General features: G+C 44.6%; 1 protein-coding gene across 1 annotated transcript in view; it reads left to right on the forward strand.

The window, feature by feature from the left end:
- Nucleotides 1–19,370: 19,370 nt before the first annotated feature.
- CCDC138 (coiled-coil domain containing 138) overlaps nucleotides 19,371–23,214 on the forward strand; it is a 252,752-nt gene continuing 248,908 nt past the window's right edge. The window contains exon 1 of the mRNA XM_085622639.1: nucleotides 19,371–19,552. Within this exon, the coding sequence (XP_085478765.1) occupies nucleotides 19,442–19,552 (111 nt within the window). The 5' untranslated portion in view covers nucleotides 19,371–19,441. The remainder of the gene's footprint in view (nucleotides 19,553–23,214) is intronic.

Genomic DNA, 23,214 nt, shown 5'->3' on the forward strand with positions numbered 1-23,214 from the left:
TCTGTTAGCTGGTACCGGGTATACCAGTGCTGTCATGTCTCTCCCTCTAGAAGGGTGGACTCATACTCCCACACCAGTTACTGGTGTGGGGGTATGATTCCAAGGTGTTTGACACCAAACACAACATGTTTCCATGCAGCCATTCCAAAGTTAGCATTTACCGTTTGGTTATAATGTACTTAAGAGTATATGGTTTGGCTACATCACAAACAACTCCGGAATAAAGGTTCCGAAGGCTGTAGAGGGGCTCTGCTCATGCATGTGCACCCTCTCACATAAAACCCAGCACCCTGCCTTCAGGATTAGTAAGGCCTGCCATAGGGGTGACTGATAGGTTTATATGTGCAGTAATATGGTGAGATATAGTGAACCTATATCTCAGTAAGGGGTGCATGCACCACCTCACTCAGGGTGCAGTAGCAGTCCTGTGGTGTCATTTTGGAAGGCTTCCCAGGGGTGGCATAATATATGCTGCAGCCCCTGGTAGGCCTCTGGGGTACCTATGCCCTGAGTAGATAGTATACCATATACTAGGGACTTATAAGGGTACCCCAGAATCCAATCTGGAGTGTACCCAAAGTACTGGTAATCAATGTAGAGAGGAAGCAGCTAGGCTGAAGTCCTGGTTAGCAGGCCCCCAGCCAGACTAAAGTCGAAAAACAGTGAAACATCAGCAAAAAGTGGGGATAACCATAAGAAGCAGATCCTACTCTCCTACACTCCACTGTACACTACTGCACTCTATACTAATCCACTCTAATCTACTCTATGCCACTGCACTCAGCGCCATTTTACACCACTGCACACTATGCCAATGCACTCTATGCCACTTTACTCAAAACCTATTCTGCCCTGCACCACTGCACTCTATGCCACTATACTCTACTCCACTCCATTGTACTCTGTCACTGAACTCTATGCCACTCATTCCTACTCTGCATAACTACACTCTAAGCCACTGTATTCTACTCTGCACCACTGTCATTTATGCCACTGCTCTCTACTCCACTCTACTCTGCGTCACCTCTCTCTACACCACTCTACTCTGAGCTACTGCACTCTATGCCACTCTACTCTGTGCCACTGCATTATACACCAATGCATTCCAACCCACTCTATTATATACCACTGCACTCTATGACAGTATACTCTGCAACACTGCACTCTCTGCCACTGAAATCTGCATCCCTGCACTCTACGCCAATCCACTCTATTTTACTCTGCACCACTGTACTCTACGACACTCTACACCACTGCACTCTACTCTTTGCCACCGTGGTCTATGCCACTCTGCGCCACTCCATTGTGCACCATTGCACTCTAAGCTACTTTACTCAAAACCAATACACTCTATGCCACTTCACTCTATTCCAATCTACTCCCCACCACTATACTCTACTGCACTCGACACCACTGCACTGTCACTTTACTCTGCACCACTCTACACCACTGCACTCTACACCAGTGCTGAATGCACTCTATGCCACTGTACTCTACACCACTGCACGCACTCTGATACTCTACTCTGCAGCACTGTACTCATTGCAACTGAACTCCATGCACCACTAAGTCACCCAGCACCCTCACACCTCTGGTGCACTGGGAGGAACTTGTTGCAGATCTTTGTACAGCCCTGACTGAGGCCCACTCCAAGAAATAATCTCCTCACTCGACCAACCCACCCCCCCCCTCACCACAACCAAGGAACTTGCCACAAGCAAGTGCAACCTCCTCAGGGCCTTAGCGGTCAAAGGACAAGGTGATAAAAACTTTTCTGGACAAACTATGTCAGCATACAAAGCAGATCACAGGTGGATCGGATGGCAACAACAAAAAATGAAGAGGAACGGCTAAAGACCTTTATCAACGAAGAAGAGAAGAATCATTTCCACTTTTGGAAGCATATAAAACTTAACTTCACCCAGACTAAGGAGAACAGTGTTGCGGAAAGGAAGTGGATTACATACAACAAGCTCCTAATAACAGAAAACCAGGAAAAAGAAAGAACAACCACCCAACCACTTCCAGCCTCAGACTGCTACGCTCAACCAGCCTCCACATCACAGAGGCCTCAGTCATAACCACCATATGTAAAATTAGGCGAGAGGATGCCCCCAAATGTAACGGCCTCCCCACCTCAGACTTCAAAACTGCACAAAACATTTGGGCAGGGATACTCACTCCACTCTTCAACTCGACCTTTGCCACTGCAACAACCCCTATCTCATGGAAAGGGTCAATTCTCTCTCTGATTCACAAAAAGGGAGATCGCTCAAACTACTGGCTTATCACCCTTTTAGACCTGAAAGCAAAAGCCTATGCATGCATCCAATTGGAAGAGTTGGAAGCCTGGGTAACAGAAAAAAGCATTCTTCCACACTTTCAATCCGGTTTTAGGCCAGAAAGTTCCACGATGGACAATGTTGTAGCACTAGTGTACCTGTCACATCGAGACACAGAGCAAACAACCACCCTTGTTCTGCTGCTTTGTCGACTACAGTGCAGCCTTTAACAGGGTGGATCCGCGTAAGCAGTGAAAAGATTTACAGCATGGGGGAAGGGGGGTCCCCAGTGCTCCTCAAAGCCATAACATCTTTATAACAGGGGACTTGGGTCTGGATAAATACAGGCCCCACCACAGCAACCGCAAAGGTCCCTAACAACAACAGACTCAAACAGGGCTGCGTGTTGGTCTCCCTTCTTTTCAATCTTTATACAGCCAACCTGGGAAATGCAAAAGAAGGAGCTAGCCTAGTTAAACCAAGGCTGGGAAGGGTGCACTCACTCCCAATTCTACAGAACGCAGATGAAATTGTGATCATGGACCATACAAAAACCAGGCCAAAATAATCCAGGTGAACCAGGGGAAGGCCAAAATCATCATCTTTGGAAAATACCCTCATACGAATCAAGCACACTGGTGGCTCGGGACCTACAAATAACAACGGCTGCAAACTACAACTATCTAGGGGTAAAGCACCTTAAAAGCAAGTGAGCGGGAGTCATCCCACAGTCTGAAACACCTAAACCTTCACCTGCAGAGCCCAACAGCTGAACCAATGCTAAAAGTCCCGAGAGCAAAACCGATTCCAGCTCTAAATTACGGCCATCTATCCTTTCCCGGCACACTGGAAACGCAACTTAAGAACACTCAAATTTCAGCAAATAAAAAAATCTTCTATTAACCTCAGCAAGCCAGAAGAGCGAGGCTGAGACTGGAGCTGGGTCTTGGGAGAAGGGACCTTCCATGCCAAGGGGATCTATTAAAATACTACATCAGCATGCTGCAAGCCCCCCCAAGAACACACTCAAAGCACAACTGAAAACATTTTTCAAGGTGGGGACTACCCATGGCAAGCATATGCCGAGACAATCAGTAACTTGAAAATCGAGGTCCCCAATCTACACTGCCCAGACATACCATTCACAGTCTGGAAAAGGGCAGGGAACGAGCAGGTCAATAAAATCTCATTTGAATTGGACACTGAAAGTCTCAGTCGCAGCCCCACCTCCAAGGCACTTGAAGCCTCCTAAACACCAGGGAAAGCTCAGCCCTACTTTCACCAACCCTTTACAGCCAACATATGTAGGAAAATCGTATACATGAGGCTTTTCGGCCTACCAATCATGGTTTTCAACACCTCCTAGGCAAGGCAGGATGAGGACATATCCTGCAGACTTTGCAACTATTGCAAAGAATTGTGACTCCACCTGTTGTGTTGTTGGCCCAAACTTGTCAGTGACGGTCATCATCTGTCAGTCCCTAATGGAATAAGAACCTGTAGAAAAGCATTCAGACCTGTGTTTCTCCTACAACACTCTAACGACCTTAGCAAGACTGAAGAAACTCACAGACGTTATTAGATCAGCATTCCGCTGACATTGCTTGCTGCGTAACTAATTGGGCATTCGTGCGATCAGCATAAAAAAGACTTGGCCCGGCCGAGCACAGAATCAAAGCGCTCCCACAAGAGCAGCGATACTGCGCTGTCGTTGGCAGCATTCCAAGTGAGTCACTGTGGCCCTGTGGTTACGGTCTGTGACTATTACTCAAGGGGTTACGAGAGGCACTGTGGCCTAATGGTTAGGTTCTTAGACTTCTACTCTCAAGTGACTGTTCAAAATTCTGTGGTTTCTAAATTACCTTACTCCTGGCACTTCCATATAGTTGTTTCTGTTCGCGGCGCGGTCTCGCGCTTACCCGCCAAAGGCTTTCCCTAGTTGCCGAGTGCGGTTATGGAGCCATACCGCTCCGATGTGCGTAGCCCAATTGGGCTACTTTTGGATGCTTTTGGCCTACGCACGTCGCACGCGTCCCCTGCCTGCTCCGAGGTTCATAGTGCCTCGTATTTTTACATGGAGCAGTTTTTTCCTTGTACTCCTTCCCGGCTGCAACAATAGGCTGGCCCTTGGAGTGCGCACACGCTCCTGATATTTCAATATGGCTTGACGCCCTTGGGGCTGGAATAATTTAGACTACAGCATTGCTGAGGAGCTTCTACATTATTATGTTTCAATTCTCGTGTGCACAGGGTTGGCTCCCCCTCTACTCGTCCATGACGCTGTGCTTTGCACAACAATATTGAATACAGACACCCTTGGACACTGCGTGGGTGGGTTATAAGGAGGATGTGATCTAATCTAAGGGAGCGCACAAGTCTCCTAGGATAACTTTGTTGACGCTCGGGATCCCCACATCCTGGAGTCGCTCAACAGGGCCTCAGACATGACAGTCCCGAGCTCGGGATAGTGAGCCTTGATTGACGCCCAGCATCATTATTAAGTGACAAATACTTGGGCATCTTTTTTCTTCCTACCTCATTCAACCCGAAGGATATTGGCCGGCGCGCGTTCGATGGAGCTTCGACAAGACGCAATAGATTGCAATTAGGGTGCTGCGGCTGTATATTCCTATTACGGTGGAGGAGTCGCCTGTCGTCGATGCCAGCCTCCTTCTTTCTTACTAGTAGTAAAATAATCACAGAAAGGGTTTACCCAGATCTGGCATGGATGCCAGGACATACTCCTAGGCATAGCCGGACACAAACATCGATAGGTTTTTGTATAGCGCCTTCTGCGCCATCTCTTCCGAGAGACGCCAATCCTTTCATAAGGATAGCCAATTTTGACGTCATGACTGCGCTGGCCTCGGGCGACGGATCCTCTTGGGGACAGTTTCGCTACTGGACGTCTATAATATATGTACATGTTTAGCTTTTTGGTTTTTCACGATGCCGGTCCTTTACGGACCGTTTCGGGATTTCTACTAGAATTATCAATTCCTTTCAATGTATCTGTTTCTTCAATTAATGATAAAGACAATAGTAATTTATTCCTTTCCCAATTCAGAAAAGAATTGCAACTTATGAAGTACAAATAACAAAGGGTCTCTGTGCCAAAAACAATAACCCACTTACAGATCTACATAGAAAAAAAATGTCATCTGCAAGTTAAAAGATATGCTTTCCAGAAGAATCGTTAACCCTGTATGCTACTTTATGAGTCAAAACTGTGACTAGACAAAACACAGATCTCTTCAGCAGGTGTGTTGACCACCAGAATTATCTTACCATTATTATTATTATTCTTTGACATTACAGGCATAAACAAGCAATTGCAATGCAATAGGTCTCGCATTTGTAAAATTTTGAGCTATTGGCGTTGCAAATGCTAAAAATCAAGATCAAGCGGAAGAGGAGGAGGAAGATGAGGAGAAGCAGAATGATCAAGAGTGGAATGGAGACCAGCGTTGTTGGAAGACCGGGTGGAAGCCAATGCCGTAGACCACATGTACAAGGTCATGCTCTTAGTTACAGAGGCCACACCTCATAAATAATTTTTACGTGCTTTTTTAGGCAATAGATCCTTTAGAGAACCCCCCCTCAACTTTTCCGACATACCTAAAGCACTACTTAACACCCTTGGCTATCTTACAATGCAGTCTATTTGCCACCAAGTAAGTAAGGGAAAGAACGACTTAATAAGGACAGATCATGTGTTCAGAGAAAGCAAGTCTCTATGAAAGAAAGAACCATTATGAAGAAAAACCAAGCACTTGTGAAGAAAAATCACGCCTTCACTACAAAATGCAGCAAATAGTCAAGCCTTTGCTGCACAGAGCCGAGTCTGCACCTCGTAGCGCCGCACCTGCACCTCAGTGCACTGCACCTGCACCTAGAAGTACCAAAATTGCGCTTATTTCTATAATTGAGGATTTTCCCAACAAAAAAATGATTTGAGCTTTTAAATCATATTTTTAGGCGCAAACATGTTGAGTGGTGGTACAACCGACTACTTGCAGCACTATCATAATCTAGCAGTAGGTATATCAATAACTATATAGCTCTCTCGGTGCTTGAAATGTGAAGTTGAGAAACTGTTTTAGGCTAAAATGACCCGTCTCGAGAAACCACAAAACCCAGTCAATATCCTGTCAGGTTGATGGCAGCCTCCTTCGATGCAGAGAAGCAGAGCGGTGCACTCCAGCTATCAAACTCCTATGCCAGACATAGATTACTGTACGTACCCGCTACTTCTTCAATCAAGCAGGGGCGGCTCCTCCACTATGGCAGAGTGGGGCACACTGCTTTCTCGCAGTGCGAGAAGCAGAAACTTAAAATGGTAATGACTTTCAGTTATTACCATTTTATGTCTGGTTGTGGGTGACGCTTTCTGCGAGCAGGGTCGGAGTAGTGTGCCTGCCCACTCCCGAGTGCGCAAAGACTGTCATGTGCACTCTGCCCTTCTCCGTGCAGGCTGCATTGCAGCCTGCATGGAGAACATGGCCTCGGCATAAGCCGCTGGCTGGGCGGCGTCCCGACCAATCACAACGCTGCTTGCAGCCGTGTGATTAGTTTAGGTGAGGGAGCCTGGCTGCCTGTTTCTGCTTCCTGTTCCTGTGTGCAGGAGAGCAGGAGCAGAGAAGACGTGGGACCCAGCCGGCAGGAAGGTAAATTTAATGAATATTAATTAATCAGAAGCCAGCCTTTACGAAGGACAACGACACAAGCCAATGAAAAATATGGGCGGAGATTCAAATCCCTAACTCAATACTGCATGCCTTGCAGAGCTAGCTCGACCTATTGACTAACACCGTTTTCCTAAGCCATTTTTATATCTTTGGGGGCCTGAAATTGTCACACTTTTAAGAATGTGATGAATGGTAGTGTGTTGGTGCTGCCACTGGCAGCCTGGCAGGTGGAATGGGTAGTGCAAACTTCATGGGCCTCCTGACAAGGACCCGGGCACTTTTAAAAATAAATAAATTAAGCACTGCACAGATGGATGGAAAATTACATTTCCTCCGTCTGGCCCTTTGACTTATGCTTTGCTGCTTTACGTGTTTATCTACTGTTTTTTGCGTCAAACATTCTGAACAAAAAAGCCCAAAAATCGTGTTTTAAGTCACATATGTCTTTCCATACACCATACTCGTTAGAAACATTTCCTAGCCTGAGTTTTCATTTCACACACTTTACATTTCACTCTTTCAATGCAGTGCATTATTGCAATTGCACAGACAAAAGAAAAGTGGCTCAGTGAACCTTGTTGCTATCAGGCAATGCACAGTCTGAGTGGAATCACTTCAATGGATTTCTTTTCTAACAGCAGCAAAGAGATGAAAACAGTAAATGCTGTAGAAAGAATACACCTAACGAGCAAAATTGCATTACTGGACCGTGGCGCTGGCAGCCAGGGGCGCAGCCATCAACAGAACAGCAGGTGTGCTGGCATGGAGGCTCAGAGGTCTGCAGAGCCTACTGCACCTCAAACACTACTGCTTTTTTACTACCAAATCAGGGGAGTATGGCCATTTCCCAGATTCTATAGGAGACCAGGGCAGCCCAAAACACATTCAAATGGACAACATTTTCCCTTCTTGCAACAGAGCCACCATGATGTCCAGTAGGCCCCGATACATTGCCAATCTACTGCACTCGTTATAGAAAATCTAATAAATGCATGGACAGTCTGCCTCGTGCGTGTCTAACGCATCATTACCTTGTTAGGTAACTTTTCTTTCTTTGCCAAATTTAATTTTCAAGCTATTTTTTGTTATCGAACACAGATATGACTTTAACCATCGGCTGGCTATCGGGTAATTTCATAATACATAATTGTAGCACGATGTTCCCAAATTCTAAGCTGCCAAATCTTTTCCGTCGGTCATGGAAATGCAAATCATGTCTTCAACCAAACAACTGAGAAGGAAGGGAGAAATCCGCGCGCAGGATGCGCTGGTATTCAGAAAGTGCGGAATGCATGCGAATGAATCGAAAAGGGGCTGTTCCCACATTCTCCGCCTGCCGTCAGCATCTGGGAAAGCAAGCTGCCTTCAGTCAGTCTGAAGGACCATGTGACGGGGGAACATCTTTGCCGAGACTAATCTGGTATCAGTGAGTGCTTTCTGCCTGATCTCGACAAGCTCACTTTAAGCCCCAGCACCACTCCGCCAACCTTCTCAGGAGGTCTAATCCCGATCCCCAGGCACCAGATAATCAGACATAGATGGGTTAGCAGCGTCCTGCGGGCCCTGAGCAGGAGATTGCTGCTCAGCAATCCACCGCGGATGCAAAAAACAACAAGCATTGGCATAGCCAATAGGTCTCGCCTTTGGGACCTTATAAGTGTTTAGCCATGCAACAGTTGCATAACTAAATACTTATAAGGTCCCAAAGGCGAGACATATTGGCTATGCCAAGCGGCCCTGCGGCCGCGAAAGTGATCGGGATCGTGATCAAACATCAAAGCGGCCGTGGGGCTGCAAAAGTGAAAGTAATCGTGGTCAAGCGCGGCGCGCGCGCCCGCGCACATGCACTGTAGCTCTAGGCTGGCCTGGTAGTGCTTTTTGGAGCCCTCTCAAAAAGTCTCACCAAACCAGCGCATGCGCTGGGTCAGGCGAGACCTAAAAACAAACCGCAGTTATTACAACTCCTGTCTCCTTCGACTAAAGCAACACCGTGTATAACAAAGTGCCCCAACGATGTGTGGTAACTAAGGGCTATGGGCCATATTTATGAAACTTTGGTTTTGCGATTCTCAAATAGCGATTTTTAGAGAATCGCTATTTGAGAATCGCAAAATGCTATGTATGTAGGATTTGCAAATAATTTTGCGAATCATACATATTCCTTAATGGCGAATAGCAAATTGCAATTCGCAATTAAGGAATACCTCCCCATTCATTCCTATGGGCCAAGAGGCCCATAGGAATGAATGGGAAGACATTCTCAATTTGCGATTCTCAATTAGAGAATCGCAAATTGAGAATGCAATTTCAAGTGTGCCAGGGTGTCAAAAGGACACCCTGTTGCACCCCTGAAATGAGAATGGGTGCACATGTGGCGCACATACATGCCCTAAAGGCATGTGTGTGCGCCACATGTCACTTTGAAAAATGCAAAAATGTGCAATTTTTAAAGAAATCGCAAATTACCACCAACCTGTAGTTGGTGGTAATTTGCGATTCCTTAAGGCCATATTGCACTTTTTTGGTGCTTCTTACATTGCATTTAAGGAATCGCAAAATTTGCGATTCCTTAAATGCAATTGCAAAATAAGGAATCGCAATTTTTGCGATTCCTTATTTTGCACGCAGATTTGCCTTCATACATACCACTTAGTAAAATTGCGATCGCAAACGATGAAATTCAGCGAATTTCGCGGTTTGCGATTGCAATTTTGCTTGATACATATGGCCCTATGTTCCCACGCGCTACAGAACAGGGCGTCTTCTGCTGGTAAAACTGCAGCTCTATCCTGACAAAGCAAAGGTAGTGGGTGAGGGCTCTTCCTTGACACACCGAGACTGAAAGAGTCACGAAAAGCAACATTACATAAAGGCACTCCCCTTTTATTAGTGCAGTGTGCACGGACAACACAGGCTCACATTTCAGCTAATGCACGGAGTGTAATTTAAAAGATACATACATGTATTATACATAATGGACATACCATAATAAGCGTTGATAACGTCAATAGGTATGCTTCTTGTGAAGTGTTTTCACATACAAGAATTACCAGAGATAGACGTTCTGGCCCAGCAAAGCACAGACATAAATGCTCGAAGAGCACCAGACATGCATGCACAGACAGCAACACACGTAGTAGGCACTCAACATATACACATAAAGACACATATGGATACAACTGGATGAATGAGTGTACCGCTGCTGTCAAAATGCACTGTGGTATAGGTAGACTGGTCACAAGATTCACCATTGTGGGTGGATACCTGGATGATCAAACAGGTGTGGGTGCACATTTAGGGAATGTGTTTACAGACAATGTGCTTAAAACTAAGGTGGAAAGGACAATGGAAAAGATCTAAGTCTGCAAAGTTCATATTGACACATACTGACAGTGCAAGTAAAAGAAAATGCAGTGGTTACAGGTGAGTGAGTGTGTTGTATATGCAGAGGGATTGTGAAATGAAGGAAATATAAGGAGGTACATGCAGGAGAGAGTGATATGAGATGAAAGCTACGCAGAGGGAGGTTTGCAGAAAGATGTGGAGAGAAAAAGAGCATAAATGTCAAAGAAAGACTGCAGGGGAAAGTGAAGGGAAGAACGGGAGTGACTGAGACACTTTTATGTCTACTACCCATTCCTCAGACCTCAATAATGGTAATGTTCAATTCATAGTCACGTAATTCTCAGAATTGAAACGTTTTCAGTTCTAATGATTTTTAACAAATCCACTGTTGTTAGTCATCTGATACTGCTAGCAAGCATTGTCAAACCCAGTAGGTTTGGCTTGTCTTAGGTGCATCATGTACGTTGCTGTGTCCTGATGCAATAAAGAAAGTTTACAGAAGCGCCAAGATACTGTATGGGTTGTACATCATGGAAAGCACACGATTTTAGTTTACATATTTTAAGCCAGGCCCTTCAATATATAGGTCATGCCCATATAGTTCCTCTTTTTAGACTCTGGAGCTGCAGAAGGGCTCACTCTGATATAAGAGGACTCTAATGCTGTTGGGTGCAGCTCGGAATTTGTAACTGCAGATCTGGTTATAGGCCTGTTGAGATCCAGCCCGCTGTGTGTGGAATTTCATTAAAGTCGCTAAACGTGCGACTCCAACTTATAATAAGTGACACTTGAGATCATCAGCAGTAATCATAAAGCCTACAATATTTTTGGGAGCACAAATACCTTTCACATGCAAAGCATTTGAATAAGGGCTACTAAGGATAAAGTAAACCCAATAAAAGAGTCTCATCTTCCGGAAGTTGCAGAATAGAAGTCCCGGATTTGCCAGTATAGTGCCTGCTATCCGGTGTCCATCGGGACATATTTTTTGCACATGTAACAGATGCCCTGGCTTTTTAAAGGGAGGTAAGTGCTCGTGTGTGCTCTATTGGGATTAGATAGCAATTTGTGTAACCAGGACGATACTGTGTATCAACACTCAAATTCATTGTGTTTTCTATATTGGCGAATACAGTTAAGTAGGTAAATACAGCAGAACTACATATCCCAAAGTACCTTGCGGAAATCAAGCACGACTTCCTGTACAAAGGCACAGATGTACAAGGCTCTGAGCAGTTCAGGCTGGAGGGGGACGTACGACAACCGCGTGGGAAACTGTCATTCCGCATGAGTGTTAGCGCAAACTTATCCCCAAATCTCCAGGTACAGACCTGCATTATATCTGGAACCACCGCAAAATTGTAGTCTTTTCAATCAGATGTGCCCGAGGCAAAGCGGCAAGCTGATTGGCCAAAGTGGACGTGTAGCGAGGATACGTGTGGCGTGCAACGTTCAATGTGTTCAAGACACATTTTGGTCGTCACCAGCTTCGTCCAATCACAAAATCCAAACTATTTCTAACCAATAGCGTTGTTTAATTCTTTGGCCAATCAGAATGTGCAGTATCAGCGCTGATATCTTCCTGTTCCAACTTGCAACCTTCTTAACTACGTAGTTTATGTAATCGTTCGTCCCAAATTTTCAGCAATCGCTCCATCAAGAAAATGTCCTTTTCTGGTTTTATACATCTCGGTTAGGGAGTTTCAATAATCTGAGACAAGATCTCCCACCGTTTTAAGAAGAAACGCAGTGTAGCGTCTGGTTACGGAGTGGGGGTCAGTGGAGTGTATACATAGAAATGTCAGTGTGCTTCTGAGATGGCACGGCTACACGAGATCCCTGGCGGGTTGAAAAACAAGCGCGGTCCCGAAAGTGAAAGGAGGACTGTGCTGCAGCCGGAGCATGGGGATCTCTTGTCTTTATGGGGCCATGTGTTTCTAACACATGTCCCCATAAAGGTAAGAAACTGCTTTGCGACAGACGCAAAGCAGGCCACCACGTCCGGCTCGGAGGCCAAAAGGCGTCCACCAAAAACCCTAATTTCCAATGGCAGCCCACCGTTTACCATAAAAAGTGACACCAGCCAACGGAAATAAGGGGCAGGGCTTAAAGCCCTTTTCTAAAACTACTCATTAACAATAAATCTCGCCAAGCGTGCTACGCATGTGCGCAGCAACGCTAGGCGAGACTTAAAAATTCTCTGCAGAAAGTGCCTCAACCCCATAAGATTCTTTTAATGCATTCTTTATAACGAACTAAGCCAGAACGGATTTACTGCGACTTTCTCCTTGTTACCAATTCCTTTGTGGACAATTTTTTTTTTTAAAGTATAAATTGACTGTCAAACTGCTTTTTTGTCTCCACCCCCTTTTTGTTGCCACACCCTGATCCCCAGTTTCTGGGTTCCCGGAGTGAAGTTTTTAGGTCTCGCCTGACCCAGCGCATGCGCTGGTCTGGCGAGACTTTTTGAGAAGGCTCCAAAAAAGTGCCACCAGGCCAGCCTAGAGCTACAGTGCATGTGCGCGGGCGCGCGCGCCGTGCTTTTCCGTGATTATTTTCACTTTCGCGGCCGCACGGCCGCTCTGATGTTTGACCGCGATCACTTTCGCGGCTGCACGGCCGCTTGTTTTTACATGCAGCTAATTAGTCATTAATGGCCCACTTAAACAACAAACATAAACTGTATTAGAATAACTACTACAATTTGTGTGTTTATTGAGCCTTATAGCTAAACCTCTTACTCCCAAACATTTTAACTAAATGCTTTTTTGTAAACTCTGTTTTGAGTGCTCATATATTATATTACTCTCTCCCTTGTCAAACATAAGATTCCAATTATTAAAAGGCAGTATCGTTTAATTGTATGTGCTGGGCGTGATTAAAACCTAGAGTTTTCTATGGTTTCATTAAAGACCGATTGCAATTGGTGTAATTGAACACTGACCCAAATGCCATGAATGGAAGGTAAACACAGTCTGCATAGAGACTACAATCGATTGTACTCTGACGTCGTCTCCACCTGCCCACTCATTGTTCCTTGCCTAGGCACCCTTGACGGATGAATGGTAAATACAACGCACACCCTAACTAACATTTCAAAACAAAGCACCACAAGGGCGCGAGCTCTCTGCTCGTTGATCCTTCTCTGGCATGGGTTCGGTCCCAGATCAGGGTTAGTTTTGTGTGTGTGCTGGCACTTGATTAGACATTTGTTATGTTTAATCTCGTGATCTCGGTATTGCACCTCAGCAAGCCTCTCCCTCTGCCTGTTCCCTCGATGCCCCAGGTGGGCTTTACTCTGCGTCAGAGGTTTGAACCCACCCCACTTCACAATCGAGGAGTGTGAGGGGGTGCAAATAGCTCTGTCTCTGCTGTGCGTGGGATAAAAGTGTTGTGACATCGCCAATGTACTGGGTCCAATAAAGCATTTCACAACTCACAATTGTTTACGTATTTTCATATACCCGATGTATATCCTGAAATACTGCGTGTTTGATTATTTATCAAAAACCAGCCAATTACTGTAAAGTTAGTCATAGGAATTGCCGGTTATGATAGGTTTTCCGAAAATAGCCGTACAGTTTGCCTTAAGGTAGTCACAGAGGCAGTTGTTGAAACCAAAAAGAAAATCACAGAAACATTCTCGGTTGTTGTAGGTTGGAAACCTCGACATGTTCTTGTGTCACCAGGCACACCTGTTGCCCTGATCGATCTAAAATCGGAAACGAAGCTAGGTGGTGCCTGTTTATAAACTGGCTCCTCTTAAGAGTCATTCCTCTTTACATTTTAGAATGTTATTAGTGCATGTTTTCTCTATTACTCACCTTCATCTGATGTACAATAGTAACAACAGTTTAACTAACTTAGCCGATCTGAGAGTGCAATGTATCTTGATAGTTTTGTCAAAAGACTCCACGTTCTTGGCTTGGCACAATGGAAGTCACAGGATAAATGCAAACATGGCAGCCCACGTCCAGGTCTGAAGAGCAGGATTTGCGAACAAGTCAAAAAATCCCCACAGGCATAGGTGCAGCATGTACAAGGGGAACGTATGATTGTAATAGTGTCGCTGGCCTACACCTGTATTCCCTAACCATGTGAGTGTGGAATGCCCCCGTCATAGGAAATCTTCAGGCCTTCGGTTAGCATGAGTGAGAAATTTCACATTTACATTTATTTTACTTTTTGCTTCTTGGAAAACAACTTTCCAGGTGAGCACCTTCCTTCTCTCAAATCACATTAAGGAAATGGGATGTTCCCCGGTCTTTTTCACAAGGTGTATGTTTAGTAGTGCAAAGATATGTAGAGAAGGCATTACAAATGTCTGTCAATTGCCAGAAAATTACAACTCAGTGGGTATTTACATCATCCCATGACCATTCACAGGTACTCATTTAGAAACATTGATTTCCCCTCGCCCTAGTATCGCAGTTACAAAGAACTCTGCCCTCTTGTTTGAATTTCCCAGATTTGTAACTCTTATCTGCAAAACAAAAATAGATGCAAATATTGTGCATTCTAGTCAGAACTTATATGCAGACTTTATACTTTTTTCATGTGCGTGTCTATTTCGCAAGAGGAAATATTTTGTGAATACGGCTCTATGCGACACAAAATCAAAGGACTCCGTTGGCGCTTAAAATGCGGGTACCCCAAATTTTGCAATCTTGGCCAAACTGCATTTTGGCATCAGATCAATAACTTGATCAGAACCTGACTGACCAAACAAGTTCAATTAGTTTGTTCGACATCTATCTGTCTCACTTCTACAGAGGAGATGCCGTTGTTTTTCCTACAACTCGCTATCTCAAATCTACGGTGTTGATGTGGTTCTTTGCCTCACATCTCTGTCTCAAATCTACAGTGTTGATGTGTTTGTTTGCCCTCAACATTCCGTCTCATATCTATGGTGTTGGTGTGTTTGCCCTCAACATTCCGTCTCATATCTATGGTGTTATTGTGGTTGTTTGCCCTACAACTCTCCGTCTCATTTCCATGCTGTTGATGTGGTTGTTTGCCTGTTGCTTGGTAGAGCGGCACAGTGATCTGTGACTCTCATTATCCCTCTCTCTATATTTGCAGTGGTCAGCCTCCTCTCCGTTCCTGATCCTTCCTGATGCTATACATTGACAAACACTGCTCACTAAGTATTATGCTGATGGCCATTAATGCAGCACTAGAAATATGTCCTCAGGATCGTTATTAATGTTATGTGGATTGGAGCGGCCTCCCTGCCTTGCCCACTGCTCCAGCTGTATGTGCTCTGTCGAATTGCTTTGACAAGCGTTGAGCTAAGTATGGGGACGCGCGTTCCAGTGAATAATGGTTTGGAAGCCAGGATGGAGGAAATTAGAGACAAGGTACACGCTCTGTGCAGACATAAAACTCATCCACGGTTAAAGCCGTTGTCAACAGTGCAAACCTTTTGTCGGAAACAAAAGACAACTCTCCTTACACAGAAACAGAGCCTTAGTTGTGTGCAGGTGCAGTTCAAGGGGCAATGACAGGCAATGCTATTTCACATTTGCTGTATAGTCGACTATAGTGCATTATGTTTCCGATGTATCCATATTTCCAAAGCCTGCCTTTTTCATTCAGGTCATGTGGCACAAAATGTTCTGAGGCTACATATAAGTACATGGCCTCTTGAGAGATGAGACACAGCCTCGAGCTGAAGGGACCTTGAAGGGACCTTGAGTTATTAGGCACTGTGCTGATTGGACAGCCTTTATCGACGCACCCCACCTGGTAAATGTGAGGACCTATCAGCAGCTACATCTGTATGCCTGTCCTCTCACTGTTAGCACCTCTGGCGGGAGGCTATCAACCAACCAACTTTATTGAAGATGCCACCTCCAAAATACAGAGTCAAATGGGTGTTTATTCCAATCTGTACTTCTGTCTCATACTTAGGGCAGGTAAGCACAATTTCTAAATATGAAGTTCTAGCCTCTGCCTGTAACATGATACAGGCATATCACCAGCTGATCCACAGCCCAGACCTAAACCCAGATTATGACCGAGGCCTAGTGGTAATTACCACATGCCAGGATGAACAGCCACACATTTACCAAACTGTCTGATCAAAAGTTAAGATAGAGACGTTTTAAGGCATGGGCAAAGTGGGCAGTTGCCCTGGGCCCCCACCTTCCAAGGGGCCGCAGGAAACTAAATGATCTCTCTATTTGACCTCTATTCTTTTATTTCTCTATCTAAACCTCTCTCCCTCTCTGCCTTTTTCACTTCCATTCCGCAGTACACCACCATCATGCTGTGCCAGATCTATGTTCTGCAACAAAAAAACAGGCAGCATGAGGATGGAAACCAGGTCATCAATCAATGAACTCAAATGGCCCAGAAAATCACACTGAGAGCCAGGATTGACAGAGGAAGAGTGACAGCTGTACTATCTAATTTGCAGATGACCACAACAACAATTAATTATTAATTCAATATACATTAAAATGACTATTACCTGCCGCCCAAGCCATTCTTATAGCTTTGGGGCCTGGAATAGTCCGAATTGCCACACTTGTAGGATTGTGATGGTTAGTAGCTGTGTTGTTACTATCATTTGCAGCATGGCAGGGGCAATGTTTGGCGCAAGCTGCAGTGGCCTCCTGACAAGAGCCCTGGCATTTTATTTTTTACAACCTAAGCACTGAAATACAGACTAAATATGGGCACAATAGAAAACATATTTTAATCACTACAGATACCCTGGAGCTGAACAGAGGGATTCACTGCCATTCCACTTTCCTGAAAATGCTGGAAGCTCTAGAATTCTCTGCAACAGGCACCACACAAAGGGCAGTAGGAATTGTGCATGGCATTTCCTAACCTGGCTCGTCTAAGGAAAGGGGCGCGGCCGACATTTAAGTGAAAGCGCTGCATGGGCGCTTTTACAAACAAGCATTTGAAATGCAATAGGTCTCGCATTTACGAAACTCTATTCCTGCAAATGCTTGTTTACCTTATTGTATTAGCAACCGATTATGCCTCCGACTGAGGGACTGTATAATCTCCTAGTTGCACCTGCTATGCTAAAAAATTAGCTTTTTGGGTTAGCGCAGGCCGTGAAGGATCACATCAATGAGATCATCAGCAGTGCCTGACTGCCCTCTGTTACTGAGAACTACAGTTACACAGTCTGTCTCCGGTTAGTGCCCTTCCTCTCATTTTTGGTGCTTTGCAGATATGTTTTAAGATCTTCCTAGAGTTTCTCATTGCTCGTCGCCACTGTCCCACTCCCGCACCGCCAAACTCAACAACCGCCTGCCCGACATATTACTAGAATTCTCATTGTCTGGCAGGTCAGTTCATTGGCGTTCCCAAGGCAGTGCCTTTCTCCATAAAGGTTCGACCGCCATACTTGTAATACTACACTCGGACCAGTGGTGCAGCGGTCCCTGAATGCCACCGCACCGCCACTACGGGTTCAGCAGTCCTGATGCAATCAGGCCCTTAGTCATAATTGTTGTTACAGTGTAAATATTGGCTTTTTTTGTTGTTGCTTTCGATGCTTAGGTTCAGGAGGCATCTGGAGAGTAGTGAGATTTGATGTTATTCGTTCAGTCTCTTTGGTTGGTGTTTAAAGTTTCCTGGGCAGAAGGCTTAGAGTTGATGGGTTTCCTTGTAGTACTGGTGTTTGTATGTTTGATGTTGTTGATAGTTTGTAGGTGTTGATCATGAGTTTGACATCTGGCTGGTGGTAGATCTCTCTCAAGGCCGGGATGTTTTCTTGGAGGAGATCTTTGGGGTGTTCGCTCGATTTTGTAGGCTGTCTCCTGAAATACTACAATTTAAGGCGTTCTGATTTGTCTATGTATTGCTGAAATATTGACATAAATTGGGAGGACACCTCAACCCTCAAATTAAAGAACATATGGATTACATGGTTGTTTGGCAATGTTACCAATTGTGAACCCGCATAGGATCCCGTGCTAGAGATGGGGAAGTTACTTACCTGTAACAGTGGTTAGCCAGCATAAGTTACTTAGTAGAATCAGAAGTGACTCACCAAACCTCCCTGATTTAAATGGTTAGTAGTTTGATATTATGTTTCAAAATGTATATGGAGTTCCTGTGTACATCTTCCATCTCAACAGAAAGAGGAACTTCCAGGGGCCTAATGCATACCCCTGAAGCCCTGCATTGTAGAGTGGTCTCCCACCTTTCATGCAGGACCGGACTTGCTGTGTCTGGCATCAGGAGTTTCCCAGGGAGGCTGGAAGGGTAGGGGCCAGTTTTGTTACTGGGGGCAGTTTTGCAGCAGTGCTGCTATATCGGCCCCCAGTAACAAATTCAGCAGGCAAGCTTTTCCAGCTTTTTGGGACATGGGCCCCAGAGAGGGCTGTACAATTATTCAAGAGAATGCATCTAAAAAGGACCAGTGAGCTGTGACTGGGATTGTGACAGGGAAGTAACTTTCTCTCACTTATGCAAAATCACCCTAAAGAATATATCTACAGATATGTTCTACAAACATACGTACATACTCTGTGGCGTATACATGCCAATAACATTTCCAAACATACTGCAAACCAAAATACACTATTCTAGCATAGGTTTATAAAGAAATATTCTCAAATAACACTGAAGCAGGACCACACTCTTACTGATGGCAGATGTACTGTAGTCATACTCACGCAACAAGCATTTGCAATGCAATAGTTCTCACATTTAAGCGAGTTTAAGCTAATGGCATTGTACATGACAATGGGTTTTATTTATGTTTCAAAAAACCAAAACATAAATAAAAGACATTGTCATTTACAATGCCAAAAGCTCAAACTCCCGTAAATGCGAGACCTGTTGCATTGCAAATGCTTGTTCCAATTCTTGCACCGATTTAGCTGTGCCCTTTGCCGCTCCATAAAGAACTATCTTTTCATTACAAGACAAGCGTTTCCACTTTCGCCAGACTCCACTCCGCACGGCTATAGCACTGAACGTAGTTACTTTGACAAATTTCAAATGTTTCGGTTTTCAGTGTCTATAATGATACTGGCCCCGTTGAGCTGGTTGTCATGGAAACGCACGCGGCGTCCGTGTCAGAAATACGTGGTGCGTACTGACGGTTAACCTGGTCGCACATCGCGTGCTGAAATCTTGGGAGGCCTCCTTATGGAATTCGGGGCCATGCGACGACCACAGAACGTAGCGGCCTCACCCCCTTTAGATCTAACTTTGGAGCGCCTACAACATCGGTACTTGCGCGGTAGCGGAGATTATGAGGTCTGTACGCGTGCGTTTTCTCAGAGGGTAAATTTGCGCCCATATTTGCAGTAAGCATAGCGTCTTCCCAAACAGTAAACGCGAGGCGTGGCTGTGTCTTGGCGGCGGCCATCCTTAAGTCAGGCCAGAACCAGAATTTCACAGAACTGTGACATTCTGCCTGACAGTAAAATGGCCGTAACTCAACGTGTTTATGCCGATCGTGACGATTGAGCTACGGCTGTCGCCTTCATTGCTTTTCACTTCTTGGGTTGTTAGATGGGATCCTTTTTTAATGTTATTTTTTAGTAGTGGTGTGTGGGGAGGGGAGCGGGCAGTGCTGCGGGTGTGGATGAATAGTTTCTACGAATATTAGTGTTTGGGCTTTATCAATGTCTATGTTTGAGGTACTTTTATTTATCTCTGTGCCTTATGAAGAAGCTGGCTCCATATGTTTCTTCTGCATAGAGGCAGGTTCAATACATACATGCCAACATTTCAGAAGAGCAAAGTGGGAGATTTAAAAAAAATAATCGGGAGAATGGGGCCTTGAATCGGGTTACTGTCATGTACTATGGGCTTTGGAAGTGTGCAGCTGCAGGATCGGACATTTGAAACGCAAATGCACGTGTTTTTTTCTTACCTTTTAGAAGCATGGAGCGCAATGGCAGGCATAGAGAGGGTGATGCAAGTGTTGTGCACTGGCATGGCAGGTTGCTGGCAGTGCATACACCCCCCCCCCTGTGGCAGCCCGGACTGAAACAGCTTCCCGGGCACACACACAGCCACAACGGAGTACTTCACAGATCTTTAAAAGACCATTCGCTTGTTAATGAGGCTTTGTTGGTTTTTTACCCCTTCTAGAGCCCCTGCATCACCACTCTGACTATTGCTGGAAGAATTAGCACGTTACACAATACCAAGCCCTGTCAGCTGAAACCCCCGAGGAATCGGGTTTTTGCTTGCAGGAATCGGGAGGCCGGAGACTAGCCTTGAAATCGGTAGTCTCCCGCCTGAATCGGGAGGGTTGGCATGTCTGTCAAATAGAGTGCGATAAAATAGAGCAACATTCAAACAATCACCAGAACATTGTTCAGCAGAGCGTCCCTTTTTTTTTGTTGCATCTTTTATATAGCGCAAACTCGACCCAAAGGTATTGGAGCGCTGTACATGAGCACCGTATTTACATTACATATTCAGGCACGGGGAGATTAAGTGATTTGCCCAGAATCACAGGATGTGGACGCGACCTCGAGGCTCGAACCCTGGTTTCCTGCACCAAAGTCGGCAGCGCAGCCGGCGGACCACATCCCCTCCCCAATTATGAATTATTGGGTTTCGCCTGAGACAGCTGTTCCAGCGATATATCAACAACAGGTACTCCAATACCATAAAAATTCTAGGAAGGTGTGGAAAACCACTACAACAAAATTTAATCAAAGCAGAAAAGTGAAACAGAACCAATATCTAAGCCCAATAGACCTATCTATGGGCATATCCCTTGATAGGACGAAATCCCTCACTCACCAAAGGTGACATGCTTCATCATTTGGGATTCTCCTCCCAGAGAAAAAACCTAGTTCCTCTGGGGGCTACAACCCCCTCTCTGAGAGGGAGGAGCTCAGGGCGTTTTAGATGTGATGTTGGATATACTAAATCCACAAATGTAGAGCTACTAGTTTGAGTGAGGGCGCAGCGCAAAAACTGTGAGGGTAAGTGAAGTTAAAACTAGCTCAAGGACGTAAAAAAATCTTTATTATAGGATGTTCTTGGCCAGGATTAAAATACTGTGCACCAGCAGTCAAAATTACAAACCGCGGTGATGGAATAACAATAATTGGTCAACATGTTTCAGCCATATAGCCTGTAAGTGGGCTAAGCTTTCATCAGGACCTTTAATACTGCTGCGTACAAGTGAAACTGTGTGTTTAACACAAAAAAGGATACAAGGACGCACAATTTTTTGATGTGTCCGTTGATGATGAATATTACCTACAAAAACAATCAACATGAATGTAAGGATACTAGGTATATCAAAAAGACTGGTTGTGTTTCACAAGAAAAATCTAGTATAAAATCAAATCAACTCACCCGTAAACACTGGGTAAGTCACCACACCTCTACCTGGCAACCGCTCAGGAAAGGAGCACCGCTCTGAAAAAGACGGTGGTAACCAATTGTTAATAAAACATGTCTTAATGATTGAAAGGGGAATTACTGTGCCAATTCAATTGATAACCCTAAATAAGCATGTTGAAAGGAGCCAAAACTGGTAAGGGGAAACTGACGCCAAAGAGAAAGAAAAATATAATGGCAAAGGACTCATTTAACCCAAAACCATGTCATGTAGTTGGTTCAAAAATAAGAGGAATACTGTCTTAGAAACTACTAAACTGGCAAAATGTAACAATGTGGGAATGAATAAAAGCTATGAAATGATCAGAAATCCCATCGTTAGACGTAATATGTCAGTCATTAGTAACACAGAATTGCAAAAACCGGCTACTCAAGTAGACCAAAACGACGTCTAAAAAGATATCTGTGTGACCGGTATAACTATGCATCAGTGTATCAGCGAGGCATCCATTTAGGAAAAATATAGTTACTGGAATACCTGGCCTAAATACAACCAAGTATTAAGAACTAGAAAATGAGGTCAAATGCAGGCTATAAACGAGGTCAAATGCAGGCTATAAATGATCTTAGCGAGAGGACCTCTGGGGGCTTACCTGTCCGTCGGTACGCCGGCATTGTATTGAGCCTGAAGCCGGAGGTAGCGGGACAATGAAACCACTTCCCTTAAAGCAACTCCTAAGCGATGCATGACCAATCACGGCTCAGTGAAACCAATAGAAAGCGCATGTCAGATGCAGGAAACACAGTGCCTTTGAGCATGCGCATAACGAATGTTGTCAACACTACACATTCACACATGCGCATTGATTCAACATGTCCATTCATGATCGTTCATGACAATGAACAACGAAAAAAACGAACAACAGAGCTAGTATGCCTGCAAATTATTTATAAAAACGGGCAAAGGAAAAACACAAAAGCACAATATGAGTGAAAACGCAGATGACAGGTGTAAACTCATGCCTTCATGACATAGTCTGATCAAAGGCCTAAAATAGGCGAAGCAATCATAATAAAAAAGCACAATCTTGCCAATACTCAGGATGTGTATGATGTTAATGACAGAGTTGACTAAAGGTTATAAATGTACCTGTGGTGAACAAATATACACCTGTAATAATCAGTGGTGTAATTATATTCAGGGAATATATGACAAATTAACAGAGAAGCTGGAATGGAAATAAGGACACGTACCTACAATAACAACCAAGGAATGTCATCATTCAAGCCACTAATATCTGACTGTAACTTGTGTACCCACCATTGTTCTCGCCTGAACAAAAAGGTAGTGAAGTCAGTAAGGTGAGGCGGAATGAACGGTTTTTCTAAGACTGTCCACTTTAAGTCACTAGGACTATGTTTGACTGTTAGGAAGTGGTTAGTCAGCTTAGTTGAAGCCCTTCCGCAACGGATGGTACTTTTGTGTTCAAGGATGCAGGTTTTTACCCATCGAGTGGTCATCCCTACATACCGTAACGGGCAAGGGCATGTGATCATGTAAATCAAGTTGTCGCTATTGCAATTAGTGTGACATTTAAGGACCCATG

This window comes from Triturus cristatus, chromosome 8 (assembly GCF_964204655.1).
Source record: "Triturus cristatus chromosome 8, aTriCri1.1, whole genome shotgun sequence".
Lineage (NCBI taxonomy): Eukaryota > Metazoa > Chordata > Amphibia > Caudata > Salamandridae > Triturus > Triturus cristatus.